This window comes from Nomascus leucogenys, chromosome 2 (genome assembly GCF_006542625.1).
Source record: "Nomascus leucogenys isolate Asia chromosome 2, Asia_NLE_v1, whole genome shotgun sequence".
NCBI lineage: Eukaryota > Metazoa > Chordata > Mammalia > Primates > Hylobatidae > Nomascus > Nomascus leucogenys.
Window position 1 is genome coordinate 86,289,868 of NC_044382.1, and position 14,023 is coordinate 86,303,890.

The 14,023-nt window shown below is 38.7% G+C and overlaps 1 protein-coding gene across 2 annotated transcripts in view; it reads right to left on the reverse strand.

Annotated features, from left to right (window-relative positions):
- Positions 1–14,023, reverse strand: part of WDR41 (WD repeat domain 41) — a 58,472-nt gene that overhangs the window by 43,483 nt on the left and 966 nt on the right. For both annotated transcript variants that reach the window (XM_030800381.1, XM_003261499.4), the window contains exon 2: positions 11,837–11,952. In XM_030800381.1, coding sequence (XP_030656241.1) covers positions 11,837–11,952 — 116 coding nt within the window. The remainder of the gene's footprint in view (positions 1–11,836; positions 11,953–14,023) is intronic.

Here is a 14,023-nt window from a genome sequence, read left to right on the forward strand (position 1 = left end):
TCAAACAGATGCAATAAAAAATGATAAAGGGGATATCACCACCGATCCCACAGAAATACAAACTACCATCAGAATACTATAAACACCTCTATGCAAATAAACTAGAAAATCTAGAAGAAATGGATAAATTCCTCGATACATACACCCTCCCAAGACTAAACCAGAAAGAATTTGAAACTCTGAATAGACCAATAACAGGCTCTGAAATTGACGCAATAATAGCTTACCAACCAAAAAAAGTCCAGGACCAGATAGATTCACAGCGAAATTCTACCAGAGGTACAAAGAGGAGCTGGTACCATTCCTTCTGAAACTATTCCAATCAATAGAAAAAGAGGGAATCCTCCCTAACTCATTTTATGAGGCCAGCATCATCCTGATACCAAAGCCTGGCAGAGGCACAACAAAAATAGAGAATTTTAGACCAATATCCCTGATGAACATCGATGCCAAAATCCTCAATAAAATACTGGCAAACCGAATCCAGCAGCACATCAAAAAGCTTATCCACCATGATCAAGTGGGCTTCATCCCTGGGATGCAAGGCTGGTTCAACATACGCAAATCAATAAACATAATCCAGCATATAAACAGAATCAACGACAAAAACCATATGATTATCTCAACAGATGCAGAAAAGGCCTTTGACAAAATTCAACAACGCTTCATGCTAAAAACTCTAAATAAATTAGGTATTGATGGGACATATCTCAAAATAATAAGAGCGATCTATGACAAACCCACAGCCAATATCATACTGAATGGACAAAAACTGGAAGCATTCCCTTTGAAAACTGGCACAAGACAGGGATGCCCTTTCTCACCACTCCTATTCAACATAGTGTTGGAAGTTCTGGCCAGGGCAATCAGGCAGGAGAAGGAAATAAAGGGTATTCAATTAGGAAAAGAGGAAGTCAAATTGTCCCTGTTTGCAGATGACATGATTGTATATCTAGAAAACCCCATTGTCTCAGCCCAAAACCTCCTTAAGCTGATAGACAACTTTAGCAAAGTCTCAGGATACAAAATCAATGTGCAAAAATCACAAGCATTCTTATACACCAATAACAGACAAACAGAGAGCCAAATCATGAGTGAACTTCCATTCACAACTGCTTCAAAGAGAATAAAATACCTAGGAATCCAATTTATAAGGGACGTGAAGGACCTCTTCAAGGAGAACTACAAACCACTGCTCAATGAAATAAGAGGATACAAACAAATGGAAGAACATTCCATGCTCATGGGTAGAAGAATCAATATCGTGAAAATGGCCACAGTGCCCAAGGTAATTTATAGATTCAATGCCATCCCCATCAAGTTACCAATGACTTTCTTCACAGAATTGGAAAAAACTACTTTAAAGTTTATATGGAATCAAAAAAGAGCCTGCATTGCCAAGACAATCCTAAGCCAAAAGAACAAAGCTGGAGGTATCAGGCTACCTGACTTCAAACTATACTACAAGGCTACAGTAACCAAAACAGCATGGTACTGGTACCAAAACAGAGACATAGACCAATGGAATAGAACAGAGCCCTCAGAAATAATGTCACATATCTACAACCATCTGATCTTTGACAAACCTGACAAAAACAAGAAATGGGGAAAGGATTCCCTATTTAATAAATGGTGCTGGGAAAACTGGCTAGCCATATGTAGAAAGCTGAAACTGGATCCCTTCCTTACACCTTATACAAAAATTAATTCAAGATGGATTAAACACTTAAATGTTAGACCTAAAACCATAAAAACCCTAGAAGAAAACCTAGGCAATACCATTCAGGACATAGGCAAGGCAAGACATAGGCAAGGCAGGATATAGGCAAGGACTTCATGATTACAACACCAAAAGCAATGGCAACAAAAGCCAAAATTGACAAATGGGATCTAATTAAACTAAAGAGCTTCTGCACAGCAAAAGAAACTACCATCAGAGTGAACAGGCAACCTACAGAATGGGAGAAAATTTTTGCAACCTACTCATCTGACAAAGGGCTAATACCCAGAATCTGCAATGAACTCCAACAAATTTACAAGAAAAAAACAAACAACCCTATCAACAAGTGGGCGAAGGATATGAACAGACTCTTCTCAGAAGAAGACATTTGTGCAGCCAAAAGACACATGAAAAAATGCTCATCATCACTGGCCATCAGAGAAATGCATATCAAAACCACAATGAGATACCATCTCACACTGGTTAGAATGGCGATCATTAAAAGTCAGGAAACAACAGGTGCTGGAGAGGATGTGGAGAAATAGGAACACTTTTACACTGTTGGTGGGACTATAAACTAATTCAACCATTATGGGAGTTGGTGTGGCGATTCCTCAGGGATCTAGAACTAGAAATACCATTTGACCCAGCAATCCCATTACTGGGTATATACCCAAAGGATTATAAATCATGCTGCTACAAAGACACATGCACACGTATGTTTATTGTGGCACTATTCACAATAGCAAAGACTTGGAACCAACCCAAATGTCCAACAACGATAGACTGGATTAAGAAAATGTGGCACATATACACCATGGAATACCATGCAGCCATAAAAAATGATAAGTTCATGTCCTTTGTAGGGACATGGATGAAGCTGGAAACCGTCATTCTCAGAGAACTATCGCAAGGACAAAAAACCAAACACAGCATGTTCTCACTCATAGGTGGGAATTGAACAATGAGAACACATGGACACAGGAAAGGGAACATCACACACCGGGGCCTGTTGTGGGGTGGGGGTAGTGGGGAGGGACAGCATTTGGAGATATAACTAATGTTGAATGATGAGTTACTGGGTGCAGCACACCAACATGGCACATGTATACATATGTAACTAACCTGCACGTTGTGCACATGTACCCTAAAACTTAAAGTATAACAAAAAAAAAATCACAATTTTCATTTAAAGTATATGTTTGTATGCTAGAAGTACTTGAAGAAAATTAGAGAAGCATCCAGATAGAGACTTGTAAAGCAGTTGAAGGAAACTTCAAAGCATTTTCAGGAGCCATAGATGCTGATGCAACTAACTCCTTAATTAGATCTTCTTCAACATTAATTTCTTTTCCTTAAAAAAGAATGTATTATATTAACACAACTCTAACATCTAAAAGTCTAAGGTCCTTTTTTAGCTCACAAATAAAGATTTCATAGTTCCCATGGTTATTTGCAAAGGTAAAACATTTGGTAAGTTCTTCCCTCCCCAAATCACAGATAGAAAGCTAAAGTACACATCAAGATTACAGTATTAGAATACCAAAAAAATCTCTGTGACTTCTATTAGGTGAACCTCCATTCCCCTGCACTCAAGTTGCCATGGAGGACTCCTACTACTAGGGAAACATTCTTGGTCTCTCTCTGCCCCACTTACTTGAGACAATGAATTAGGCATGCTCAGTTCAGACCCTTGTGGGTCTTCTGGGTTTTTTTTTTTTTTTTTTTTTTTTTTTTTTTTGAGACAAAGTCTCGCCCTGTTGCCCAGGCTGGAGTGCAACGGCAGGATCTCAGCTCACTGCAACTTCTACCTCTCGGGTTCTAACGATTCTCCTGCCTCAGCCTCCCGAGTAGCTGGGATTACAGGCACCCACCACCACACATGGCTGATTTTTGTATGTTTAGTAGAGATGGAGTTTCACCATGTTGGGCAGGCTGGTCTCAAACTCCTTATCTTGTGATCCACCCGCCTTGGCCTCCCAAAGTTCTGGGATTACAGGCATGAGCCATCGTACCCGGCCCCCTGTGGGTTTTCTGAAGATTCATCTGTTCACAGAGAGGGAACATACTGGTCTGCTCTTATTTTTGAGGTAAGCCTGTATCTGAATGGGAGGCTGGCAACTGTTCAGTTGCCCCAGGGATTCACTGAAAAAGTCTACCTGACTCAGGGTGAAGTGTAAGGAAATCCACTGTGGGTATATATTAAAGCCACATCCTGGCTGGGTGTGGTGGCTCACACCTGTAATCCCAGCACTTTGGGAGGCCGAGGCAGGCGGACCACAAGGTCAGGAGTTCGAGACCAGCCTGGCCAATATGGTGAAACCCCGACTCTATTAAAAATACAAAAATTAGCTCGGTGTGGTGGCACATGCCTGTAGTCCCAGCTACTCGGGAGGCTGAGGGAGAAGAATCGCCTGAACTCGGGAAGCGGTGGTTGCAGTGAACCGAGGTCACACCACTACACTCCAGCCTGGGTGACAGAGGGAGACTCCGTCTCAAAAAAAAAAAAAAAAAAAGCCATATCCTGTAATCCAGCTTTGTATCGGTTATTACTTTATGAAGCTGATATGTTCATGTTCATCTGTATGATTCCTACATCTATTCTCAATAAATTCTGTTCTCAAAGAGAAACAAGGGTGGTTCCCCACTGAACACTCAGAACACTAGTAATATCTAAGAAAACATTTTATTTCATACAGAGGCATAAATACCTTTTAAATTGGCATTTTTATTTCCTCTATTTCAAATACAGATAGTTAACTTTTCGTTATGGAGAATTTAAATATATACAAAAGTGGAGAGAAGGGCATAATAAAAAGCCACATGTACTCATTGCCTGTCTCTAGTAATTATCAACTTATGGCCACTAGTGTCTTATCTGCACCCAGTCCAATCCCTCTGTAAATTATTTTGAAGCAAATCCTAGTCACTGTATTTCATTTTGTCAGTATTTCAGAATGCATCTCTAAGGACTCTTTTACATCACACCTAAGTTAACATTTACTTCCTTAATGTCATCAAATACCCAGTCAATGATCAAATTTACCTGATCATAATTTTTTTTAACAGAAGGATCCAAATAAGGCTTCTATAGTACACTTGGTTGATATATCTCTAATATCTCTTTTATTCTAATGATTTTTTTTCTCCATCTGTTTTTCCTTGCAATTTATTTGTTGAAAAAAAAAAGTCACCTGTCTTGTCGAGTTCTCACAGTCTGGATTTTTTTCCTGTGCTGTTATCCAACATGCACCTCTGTCCTGTATTTTTTGTTAATTGATAATTAAATCTAGAGACTAAATAAGATCCAAATCTGACTTTTTGGTAAGACCACCCCACAGGCAGATTGTATACTCCATTAGGAAATATAATTTCTGGCTATCTTGTGTGTGTATGTGTATATGTTATGATTTAGGCCATCTAAATTCATTATTTCATTTGAAGGGGTTCAGAGCACATAACCCCAAACTATGCCACTCTGACATAATGATTATTTTCAGCTTAAGGCAACTGAAAAAATGCAGGCACAGAACTGAGCTCTGTCCTCCCCACATCTACCTGAAAAAAAAAAAAAACACACATCACCCTTGGGAAAGTGCCCCTGCAACCTCCACCCCCCTTCCCATACCAGAAGGGGGATGACAACCTTTATCATAGATGAGATGGCACCAAGAGTTTACACAAACCAACCTCACTAATGACCCCTTCTCTACCATCAGTTTCCATCATATATTTGCCTTCTCAGAATTTGCCACGCCAAGAAACTCAAAGTCGATTTCCTTTGTCTTGTCACTCAACAAATTTCTTGTTCTACTAAGATGCTATATAAGCCGAAGTTTTATTTTTCTTTTTTGAGACAGGGTCTTACTCGGTCATCCAGGCTACAGTCAGTGGCCCCGATCACAGCTCACTGCAGCCTCAACCTCCTGAGCTAAGGTGATCCTCCCACCTCAACCTCCCAAGTAGCTTGGACCACAGGTGTGCACCACCACACCCAGCTAACTTTTGTATTTTTTAATAGAGACATGGTTTTGCCATGTTGCCCACGCTAGCCTCAAACTCCTGAGCTCAAGGAATCCTCCCATCTCGGCCTCCCAAAGTGTTAGGATTACAGGGCTGAGTCACCGTGCCCAGCCTAAGCCCAATGAGTTACTTGAGCACTCGTGTGTGTGTGTGTGTGTGTGTGTGTGTGTGTGTGTGTATGCAACGTATGCATTGATATGCTTCTTTTTCTCTCATTAACCTGTCTTTTGAATGTCTAAGTTGTAGAGCCCTGGTCAATGAATCTAAGATAGGTAGAAGAAAAGTGTTTTCCTCCTCTACACATTAGAGGTTGCCAAATTACAATATTCTAATTCTATCATTCTTCCTAGCTTGAATTCTTCACAGAAATTTCTTCTCATCGATTATTACTGATCCCAAGACACAGTTTACATAAGAAAGGCAGATTTTGACTCTGCCCCTTTATTTATCAATTTTCAAAATAATGAGTTAGTTCCCCAGCATTCTCCAAAGGTGAGTTCTCTTTTTTAAGTATGATTACGAACACATGGATTTAAACATATGTGATATGTTGCAATTCATTGCAGTTACTTCCCGCATCTATGCTCAAGTTGCCAAATGGATTTTTAAAGCTATATTTTAAAGATGTTCAAGAAAATAATTTTCAAATGCCTAGAGTAAGGGTATTTTGTAGTTGAGAGAGACTGATTTTATCTAGAAATTATAGAGTTTTACTGCTAAGATGACAAATTTGAAAGTGAAATACTGTTAGACACTTGCTGTCCTTATCCTAAAATTTGATTCTATGCTACTGCATGAAGCAGCAATTACCTTTTCACTCACTCCTGTCATCCTCCCAAACCTTGCAACATCTTATCCAACTAAACAAAATTCAGCTACAGCTCCAAAACACAAGCCGAAAGGACAAAATTATTAGAAATAAGGAGAAAAGCAGCAAGGGTGGCACACGCATCTGTGTGATGACACTGCCGTAATTCCCTACTTGATTCAGGGCACGATCCAAACAACAGAAATTCAATCAACACATTCACCACACACAGTGGATTAGGGGGTTTTAGAAATAGAAAAGTTATTTGGTTAACAGATTTTAGTAAAATTTACTATAATAAAGTTGTCTAAAGTCAACTCACACTGGATATAAGTGCTTTAAAAAAAATGCCAGATATGGAGTCTGTTATTAATATTGTAGCTGTTGGAATTTGCGATAAAAAGGATTCTGCTTATGCCCTTTTTTCCAGGCATAAGTACGTTAATAGCTCTAAAAATATTAACTTTTTCAAGCCATCAAATAACTATTAACCAATGGCATACTTACAGTTTCTTAAAAAGCTGCCCAAAGACATAGCCAATGAGTATGTTCATGCAAGTTAAAAATAAAATAGACCAACTTACAACTATGGAAGTGTGGCAGATGCCAATACCTGCCTTCCAGACCCCCTTTCAAGACAGGACTCACTGCTCAGCTGTGAGGAATATAGTTATCTGACTGCCTCCAGCTGTTGACTTCAGGATCCATTTCCGCTTTCAAGCCAAAGTTATAGTAGCTCAATCGGCTCCTAGTCACTGGGATTTAAGCAAGATAGTAGAAGCCAGGTGCATGTTCTCCATGAAGGACCCTCAGCAAATAACTAAGCAAGGCAATTGTACAAAGCCCTAGCTATTTACATCCAGCAGAGAGCTCTTAAAAAGCAGCCTTTCCTCCAGTGGTCCCCATTGGGCTGGCAGAAACTTTGTCACATCTGCATCAGAGTCTGAGACAGCTCCCCTTATCCAATTTTGCTTCCTCCTTTCTCCTTTCATTGGCTTTCTCTCTTATAAACCTATTGCATGCTTAACCCCATTTTAGTGTCTCTTTCTCAGGGAACCCAGGTACTAGAAGGATCTATACTATCTGTTTCCCAGGGAACCCAGATCCTAGGATCTAAACTATACTGATTTCCATTCTCTGAAGGTTAGTGTATAAGAAAGAATATGTTTAGCTTGAGAATATTTCCTTAAAAATGAGCATATTGTTCATTTTTAGTGGATTATCAAGCTATATTGAGTTTACTTTCTTGTGAATGTACAGCTTCACCAACCATCCTAGAGGCACATTTTGTTCTCCAGTCTGGCACTTCATCATGGGTCATCTGATTCTTTTCCAGTCATGATCACCATCCTACATAACCTTGTCTGTTTCCTGAAGGAGCAAGGAATGGTCAAATGAGCAACGGAGAAAACTCTTCTTAAAATGTGTTATGAACTCAGTTTAGTTTAATGTGTCAAACGCTAGAGTATTACATGCAATTTTAGCACAGTCCATTTTTTGGAAGACTTGCTGAGGCTTAGCCTTCTTTAGTGATCTCCCAATCAATATGACCCTCACTTCATGTTCAAAAAATACTAAAGAAGAAAAGAAAAGGCAGCTGTCTGTTAGGTTACACAGGATTTATTGGGTATCTTCAAAAACCAATCTGAGAAAATTTTCCACTCACTGATTTTAGCTGAGCCACTGAGAAAACAAGAAAATCCTTCTGCAAAATTTTCAATAAAATGATATTATCTAAAGACTTGAAGCGTGAAACCTGGATTATAACAGCTGACCAAAAAAACCCAGAGTGTAATGTCTTCAAAAACTAAGAAACAAAAAAAGTACAATGATATAAAATTTTAAAACTGGAAAGGTATTTCTCTAATTTGACAATGCATAATGTACATATGCAATGGTAAAGATAATTCTAAACTATTAGGAGTAAAAACATTCGGTTCTTAATTCTGTTCATAATATGTTTATACTTTGTAGATTTTCCTGTGTTCTTCTTACCAAGAATGACTCTTCCGGTTTTTTTTTTTAGTACACTACAGAATTAAGTTTTTAAAAACAACATACAGACTGAAAGTTCTACAGGTCAGCAAATGACCGAAAAACTTCACAGTTGATTATATGTAAATCTGATGACTTTTCAAACAATTAAATGTGAATCATGAAGTCATATCATCACTGTATTACAAAAGCCAAAAAGCAGGCTTCTTCATCTATCTTAGATTCACTGTGGTAGACCACAAACTGGCCACAAATTATTCCCCCTCCCAATATTGCCACCACCATTAGCAATGGGACTTAGTTACTTCTACCATGAGAGGTCAAGTTTATTTATCCACTCAATGAATTTGTGCCAGCTCCTAACTTGCTTTGGCTGATGAAACAGCAGCAAACATGAGGCAGGCTGAGACTTGAAAAGTGTCTTACTTTGGGGCTTGCCCTTCTGCTGCTATTAGAACTCCATGATCATTATGTGAACAAGCACCTGAAAAACCACATGGAGGGAGACCACAGTCATTTCAGCTGAAGGTCTCAGCTGAAATGAACCAGCCAGCCCCCGCCAATCTACCAGCTGACAGAGGCATAAGTGAACCTAGCCAAGATCAGTTGCTCCTGGTGCAAAGACAGACTCACCCAGCTGAGCCTAGCCCGAATTGCCATCCTGCAGAATAATGAGCTAAATAGATGGGGTTGTGTTAAGCCACTAAGTTTGGCGTGACAGCTGACAGAGCAATAGGTAACTAACATACTCACATATGGCTTTTTACTCTTTACAGAATATTTACTCTATCATTAAACAACTAAAGTATATGTGACCACCACTGTGGGGAAAATAGAACCAAATATATGTCAGCATTTGTACACTAACCATTATTCTATAGGCTGGCCTCTTCTACAGAGTCGTCTTCTAACTATGGGATAGGAATAGCCAAGAGGATATTTCACAGAGGAAAGACAGCAATGAACATGATCTCTTAACAATTTATTCAAACATTTAAAGTCCACAACCTGATCACATACTGTGTATTCATTATTTAACTTTCCCAGACAAAATAACTTTAGGATTCCTTAACACCCAAGTATTAGTGATTATAAGAAATTATCAGATTTTCTTTAATCTAACAACTTACTAGGGTAAAATATAGCACAAGAAAACTTTAGCTGTCCAAAATCTTACCTTTCCAGAAATAATTAGTTCCCCTCAAAAATGATCACTTTAATAAATGGAGTGTCTCTCAGGACATAGCAACAAGTAATATTGCAAAAAAAAAAGGCTGCAGATGATTGTTTAACATGCCATGATTTGGTTGACTTGCATCACAACAGGAAAACAGTGATGACAGGCCAGTAATATATATGAGACAAATCTTTTCAAGCAAAAGTTAAAAAGCACAGTACTATTTAATAACTTCGCTGGACTTTGTCTCTGGTTCCTATGGTCTCTAAACCCTTGGAATTTTCCAAGTGGTAAGAATGTCTTCATTATTCATGGTGGGTCCCTTGGACCACATCTAAGTTTATACTAACGGAACAACTCACAGTGGGCCCTGAGATAACATCAAGAAGGGGCTGGCCAAGCTGGAAAAATGAACCACATAATTTAAAGGTTTGGGCTTTGTGCTATCAGTCACAGTGGGGAGGGTGGGGACTGAAAATTGAGTTCAATTATGTGACCAATGATTCAAACAATCATGCCTACTAATGAAAGCTCTGGACACCCAAAGCTCAAGTGTGCTCATGCATTGGTGATACACACTGATGTGCCAAGAGGGCAAGGAGCCTTGAGACATGGAAGCTTTGCATGTGGGACCCGCAGGCCTTGCCCTATATACATCCTTTCATTTGGCCGGTCCTAATTTGTATCTTTTATAATAAAACTGTAATCCTGTGTACAGTGCTTTCCTCAGTTCTGTGATTCCTTCTAGTGAATTATCAGACCTGAGGAACAGTAGGAACTTGTAGCCAGCAGCTGGAAATGCAAGTGGCCTACAAACCCATACATGGCTTGCAGCTAGTGTCTCCAGTGAGGCGTGTTGTACAGACTATGCCCTTCACCTGTGGAATCTGACCTAACTCCAGGTAATGTCAGAACTGCACTGCACATGGTAAAGCAACTAAATATGGGTGACATTTAAAGAGCAGTGAGAAGGCTGAACATGGTGGCTGATGCCTGTAATCCCAACACTTTGGGAGGCCAAGGTGGGAAGACAGCTTGAGCCCAGGAGTTGCCCACCAGCCTGGGCAACATAGTGAGACCCTGTCTGTATTCAAAAAATAAAATTAAATTTAAAAAAAAAAAGAAAGCAGAGAAAAGACAAGGTTAATGGACAGCAGAAGTGGTGGTCAGAGTTAGGAATAATCATAGTAACACTCATCCATGGAGTGAAAAAAAACAGCAAAGGCAAAAGAGAAAATTAGAGATGAAAGTGGAAAAACTAGTAGAGACAACAAAAATGAGGTTGGGGGATTAGGATGGCATGCAGTGTGGATGCTTAGTAGTCTGGGGAGTCATTCATTCACTCAGCCACCATCTATGAATTATCTGCTACATGTAAGGTACTGTACTGGGTACTAAGAAAACATGGTGAATAAGAAAAACATAGCCTCATTCTCATGAAGCTTACATTTTAGAGAGGATGAAAATACTGAATTACACCACTAATTATGCAATTGTTATGGTGAAACATGCTACAAAGGATATACAGTTGGATATGGGCTTAATATACATATATACATATGAGTAATAGTCTACAGTCCTAAAGCCTATACACCTTCACCTCTATTTGCAAATATATTAAACACAATTATTATACATGTTAGCAAGGAAGTACAGAATAATGTACATTTTCAAGTGGTTTCATCAATAACAAATACTTTGGATTAAACTTACCTTCCACTAAAAATAAAACATTCTTGGTAGGTACCTGATACTTAAACACTTAGCATATTTGTTTCTCAAATACAAGTTCTGCTTAATATACTGTTATAACTCCCACCCAAATTTTAAAGTCATACACTTCTTTTAAACTATTAAGAATATTTCTGAGAATGCAAACAAACAAACATAACCCTCAAATCACCAGACACGACACCCTGACTTTGGGCAAAAAAGACTCCAGATATATATTTCATCAAGATGCAGGGGCCAATTTCAATTTCTACTAAATGTTACTAATGATCACAGCTTTTAAATTTTTAGAAAAGATGTATTAATTTTAAAGGTGTTTAACATAAAATTCCCTAAAACCTCTTCCCAAACAATAGTCAATTAGATCACTATAGTTTCTTACCTGTAGTCATCTAACTGTACCAGAAACCGTACAATATCATGATGAGCCTTCAGTACTAGCAGTTCAGTGTAGGGATTCTGGGTTTGTTCTTCACCTATTGTCTGTAAAGGAGATTTCTTGTATTGGAAAGAAAAAAAAAAAAAGCAAAAAACAGAAGACAAAAAAAGAGATAAAATGATTTGTAAGACCATATTGGAATATAACTGCATGGTATACATCTGAGAACACAAGATTTTAAAAGCCTTAAGAGATCATGTTCTACTACTAAATATTATTTATCCTTATATCAACTAAATAACTGCCAATTCCACATAAAACACTTCTCCTACCACAAATTCGAATCATGAATTTTAGTATTTTCAAATCACAATAAATTTACAAAAAGGGTAAATTTTATTTTATGTAAATTGTATCGTATTAAACCTCACTTTAAAAAAATTAATGGGCCAATCCAACTCAACATTTTAGAATGTGTGTTTCTCAGTTAAAATGTGGCAGAAACAAAACTGCAAATCAAAGACATAAAATAGTGAAACAGTGCCTCATCCATTACAAGCACTCAGTACATGCTTGCTAAATGAATAAATGAAGGCATGAAATCAACTCTGGATTTCTCAAACTTGATGCTGACATTTTGGGCTAGAAAATTTTTTTTTTCCGCACCACCACGCCCAGCTAATTTTTGCATTTTTAGTAGAGACAGGTTTTCGCCACGTTGGCCGGACTGGTCTTGAACTCCTGACCTCAAGTGATCTGCCCGCCTCGGCCTCCCAAAGTGCTGGGATTACAGGCGTGAGCCACCGCGCCCGACCCAGATAATTCTTTGTTGTTGAGGACTGTCCTGTGCATTACAGGATATTGAGCAGCAACCCTGGTCTATACACATTAGATGCCAATAGAACTGCCCCTCTGCAAGGCATGACAATCGAAAATGTCTCCAGACATTGCCAAATGTCTCCTGCGGGGCAAAAATCACCCCAGTTGAGAACCACTGCTTAAACGAGAAGCCTGAATACAAAGTTCTTGCATAAATTAGGGAAAATCATAGGTTCCGATAATGTACAAATTCACAGCAGTTACACAATTACCTTTATATGAAGAAATATATAAATTTAAAACATGCATAAATATTTTCCAAAAAAAAAAAAACACCACCACAAAGCATTAATTTTGTATTTATTCTGTCTTCCTTCTAGAAGAGGTTGTGGTGAGAAATTTGAAAACTGTATAAACTCCTTCCCCTCCAATGAAAACTTGCCAGGAATGGGAGAACTGGTTAAGCAAAATAACATGATTAACCAAAGAACCAGGTTAAAACAGAATTATCCAAAATGTTGTATATACCATATATGGCTATTCAGTAATCCACAATCTCAAGGATTTAGGATTAATCTGAAATAAGAAATTTTTAAAAACAGACCATACCTTCAACTGCAAAGACATGCGGAAGTTAAAATTGAGAAGACTGCCTACTCTCAACCATCCAATTTCTTACTTTTAACAATCTAAACAAATACTTCTTATGAGAAATAAAATGGAATTCACAAATTCTGTTCTTGTCAGGCCTCTGAGCCCAAGCTAAGCCATCGCATCCCCGGTGACTTGCACATATACGCCCAGATGGCCTAAAGTAACTGAAGAATCACAAAAGAAGTGAAAATGCCCTGCCCCGCCTTAACTGATGACATTCCACCACAAATGAAGTGAAAATGGCCAGTCCTTGCCTTAAGTGATGACATTACCTTGTAAAAGTCCTTTTCCTGGCTCATCCTCGCTCAAAAACCTCCCCTACTGAGCACCTTGCGACCCCCACTCCTGCCCGCCAGAGAACCCCCCTTTGACTGTAATTTTCCTTTACCTACCCAAATCCTATAAAACGGCCCCACCCCTATCTCCCTTCGCTGACTCTTTTCGGACTCTAATCGCCTGCACCCAGGTGATTAAAAGTTTTTATTGCTCACACAAAGCCTGTTTGGTGGTCTCTTCACACGGACGCGCATGAAAGTTCTTGCGTGGCATACGAAATAAATTTGGGACCTCAAAATTTTCAAGACTGCAAAAATCATTTTATTCACATGTCAAATGTAAATTTCATTACACACGGTCTATTCAACTACTCGGGCCCATGAAGAAAGTGTGACTATGAAACCAAAAACAGCGGTTAATTAGAAAATCATGTTCTTGACC